The sequence below is a fragment of the Acinonyx jubatus genome, chromosome D1 (genome assembly GCF_027475565.1).
Source record: "Acinonyx jubatus isolate Ajub_Pintada_27869175 chromosome D1, VMU_Ajub_asm_v1.0, whole genome shotgun sequence".
Lineage (NCBI taxonomy): Eukaryota > Metazoa > Chordata > Mammalia > Carnivora > Felidae > Acinonyx > Acinonyx jubatus.
Genome location: NC_069390.1, coordinates 51581092 through 51585250, shown reverse-complemented (window position 1 = coordinate 51585250; position 4159 = coordinate 51581092). Strand labels below are relative to the sequence as shown.

The 4159-nt window shown below is 37.8% G+C and overlaps 1 protein-coding gene across 1 annotated transcript; it reads left to right on the top strand.

Annotated features, from left to right (window-relative positions):
- The first annotated feature begins 1746 nt into the window (after window positions 1–1746).
- Window positions 1747–2710, top strand: LOC128311679 (olfactory receptor 56B4-like). Its single transcript, XM_053202620.1, is given in 3 exon segments — window positions 1747–1918; window positions 1921–2463; window positions 2466–2710. Coding segments are annotated over 3 exon segments (960 nt in total).
- The last annotated feature ends 1449 nt before the right edge of the window (window positions 2711–4159 follow it).

Below are 4159 nucleotides of genomic sequence, written 5' to 3'. Positions count from 1 at the left end.
TTGCACTACTAGGCATTTATCCACAGGATAAAGGTGTGCTGTTTCGAAGGGACACATGCACCCCCATGTTTATAGCAGCACTATCAACAATAGCCAAAGTATGGAAAGAGCCCAAATGTCCATCGATGGATGAATTGATAAAGAAGATGTGGTATATATATACAATAGAGTATTTCTCAGCAATCAAAAAGAATGATATCTTGCCATTGGCAACTACATGGATGGAACCGGAGGGTATTATGCTAAGTGAAATTAGTCAGAGAAAGACAAAAATCATATGACTTCACTCATATGAGGACGTTAAGAGACAAAACAGATGAACATAAGGGAAGGGAAACAAAAATAATACAAAAACAGGGAGGGGGACAAAACAGAAGAGACTCATAAATATGGAGAACAAACAGGGTTGCTGGAGGGGTTGTGGGAGAGGGGGTGTGGGCTAAATGGGTAAGAGGAATTAAGAAATCTACTCCTGAAATCTTTGCTTTGCTATATACTAATTTGGATGTAAATTTTAAAAAATAAAAAATAAAGTTAAAACAAAAAAAGAGAAAGACAATTTGGCAATATCAATCAAAATCTTTCTTTTTCCATTTCACTCTGCAATTCATTCTTAGAAATTATCCTATAAACTTATGCATAAAGATATATGAACAAGTACATTTAGTACATGTTTTTTACAGTAGCAAAATACCAGAAACAAATTGAATGTCAGAAGTTCTTATTAAATTATCAGATATCCATGTGGTAGAATATCATTCACTTAGCAATGTGGCATATCTAGTTTGTGATAGGGAACAGTCTCGAAGATAATTAAGTTAAGAAAGAAAAGGAAAGGAAACAAAGGATAAAGGATATGATTAGTATGCTAACATTTGCTTTTGTCTTTTATGAGAAAACATATACATATATTCTTGTTCATGCAAAAACTATCTCTGGAAGGATTCCTAAGAAACTGGGTTACTGGCTGCCTGTGGTGAAAAGGAAGAAATTTGGGAGTCCTAAGCACAGAAGTCTTAGTAACCATTGTTTATATTTTTTTAATTTTATTTGAATTTGAACAATCTACATGTATGACAGTTAAAATCAAAATATTACTAAAAAGAGTATTTTAAGATGTTCTTTGTATGTATCACTTTTGTATCATTTAAAAAATCCTACTCAAAGGAAACAATCTGAAAAGTAAAATAGTGGTGAGTAAATTATGGAACAGCCAAATACAGAAATATAAGATTCCACATTGCTTTTAATGATCTGGAAAGTTTTGGTTTATTTATTCATCCATGTCATAATTTTTTACTGAGTTCCTATTTTATGTCCTAGAACACACTACTGAAACACAAAGGCAGGATACAACATTATTTCCATATAATGATGTAAACTGGAAATACAAATATAATTATAAAATGGAAATAATGGAAATAAATCAAATATTAGTATTTGTTATCTGTTAGCCATAAGATTATTCTTGATACATATGTATTTGAACATACTTATTAGAAACATGAGTGGTAATAATAAATGGCTAATTCAAACTTTACCTTTAGAATAAATTTTGACTTGTTTTAGTGCTCCTCTGTGGAATATTTCCAGGAGCCAAAAAAGGTGGAGGGTTATGCACACACAAAAGAAACTGGGTCATTTGGGGGGAGTCTCTATTATCAGGACCCTGAGCTAAATTCTCAAATGCAATCTTCCTGCCATTTCAGTTTTATGGACAGACACTGCAAATGGGGCACCTGTGCTATGGATACTCCCACCAGTGTTACCAACAGTTCCAGCCTTCAGATTTCCCACTTCACCTTGATGGGGCTCCCAGGCATTCATGGGTGGCAGCACTGGCTCTCCCTGCCCCTGGCTCTGCTCTACTTCTTAGCCCTTTGTGCTAATCTCCTCATCATGATCACCATCCAACATGAGGCACGCTGCATGTGCCTATGTACCATTTTCTGGGCATACTGGCTGTTGTGGACATGGGCCTGGCCATCACCATCATGCCCAAGATCCTGGCTACCTTCTGGTTTGATGCCAAGGCCATCAGCCTCCCTGAGTGTTTTGCTCAGATCTATGCCATCCACTGTTTCTTCTTCATGGAATCTGGTGTCTTCCTCTGCATGGCATTGGACAGATATATAGCCATCTGTCACACCCTTCGATACCTGTCTATAGTCACTGACACTTTTGTGGTCAAAGCCACAGGATTCATGGTGCTCAGGAATGGACTGTTTACTATCCCAGTTCCAATACTGTCTGCCCAGAGACACTATTGCTCCAAGAATGAAATTGACCACTGCCTGTGCTCTAATTTGGGGGTCACCAGTCTAGCCTGTAATGACATCACTGTGAACAAATTTTACCAACTGATCTTAGCATGGATCCTGATTGGGAGTGATATGGCTCTGGTTTTTTCTTCCTACATGTTAATCCTTCACTCTGTGCTGAGGTTGAACTCACCAGAAGCAATATCAAAGCTCTGGGGACCTGTAGCTCCCACCTCATTCTCATCCTCTTCTTCTATACAGGTATCACTGTGCTGTCTGTCACATACCTTGCAGAGAAAAATATGCCCCTAATCCCTGTGCTCCTTAATGTACTGCACAATGTCATCCCCCCTGCACTCAATCCCATGGTCTATGCACTCAGGATGCAAGAGCTCAGACTGGGCTTCCAGAGACTGCTTGGACTGAGTGAAGATATGTCCACTAAGTAACTCCAGCTTTAGAAGGCCACTAAGGTGTGAAGAAAGGATAGAGATTTTAGCTGTCGATAGACCTGGGTTGTGATGTGCCTTCATCTCTCACTAGGAAAAAAGTAGCCAATAAAATCATGAAAACTGTCAGTCTCACAGATCAAAATATACATATGAAAATCACAATGAAATTTCCTTTTACTATAAAATAAGTAAGAACAGAAAAGTGAAATGTTGCTGACCACTGATGCAATTCTGAGATCGATACTCATACACAGCTGGTAGGACTGTAAATTGGCCCAAATGTACCAAAAAGCAATTTGACAAAATTTACTGGAGTGTTTGTAAATGTTAATATTCTTTCATCTAGTAATTCTATTTTTAGAAAAATATCTAAAAGAAATAGTCTAAATTGGGCCACCTGGGTTGCTCAGTCAGTTGAGCATCCAACTGTTGATTTTGCCTCAGGTCATGATCCCAGGGTCATTGAATTGAGCCTTGCATCAGGCTCTGCACTGCGCATGGAGCCTGCTTGAGATTCTTTCTCTCTCTCCCTCTGCCCCTCTCCCCATCTCATGCTCTCTCACTCTGTCTCTTTATCTAAAATAAATTAAAAAATAGTCTAAATGTAAGCAAAAATGTATTCATAAAAAAGTTATTGTTAATAGTAGTAAAAAATGAAGACTTTAAAACTGTTTATGCGAATTTACTCTAACTTGTACATATTTGTTTTTCATGTCATTTTCATAATAAGAAAAAGAAAATAAATGTTTATTCTAAAAAGACAGAGAAGGGGCGCCTGGGTGGCTTAGTTGGTTAAGTGTCTGACTTCAGCTCAGGTCATGATCTCGCGGTCTGTAAGTTCGAGCCCCGCGACGGGCTCTGGGCTGATGGCTCGGAGCCTGGAGCCTGCTTCCGATTCTGTGTCTCCCTCTCTCTCTGCCCTCCCCCGTTCATGCTCTGTCTCTCTCTGTCTCAAAAATAAATAAACATTAAAAAAAATTTTTTAATAAAAAAATAATAAAATAAAAAGACAGAAAAGTTTCATTTTTGTAGCAGAGAATTTCAATAATAATAATAAATTAATTAATGGTTAACAAGTGCTAAGTACTTCTCATAAGCCAGAAAACACACACACAATCTGATTTAATACTCACAATAACCCTGTGAAGTGTATACAGTATTATTCCTAACGTATAGCTAAGGGATCTAGGGCCCTGGAGGTTACAGAACATGCCCCATCAGCACAATTTTCAAGTGGGGGAGCTGGGATTCTACTCCTTGCAAGTGTGATCGCACAACTTTTGCAGTCTTTTCCCTCTTACTCTTGCTCTGTTCCAGAATTTCTATATGACTCTGAGCAACTTATGAAATCTCCCTCTGCTTCAATTCTTCAAGTTAAAAGTAGTGACAATCAGAGCATTTTGCTGAACTAAGTCACAGCATACCATGCGAAGCAAAAGAGATAAT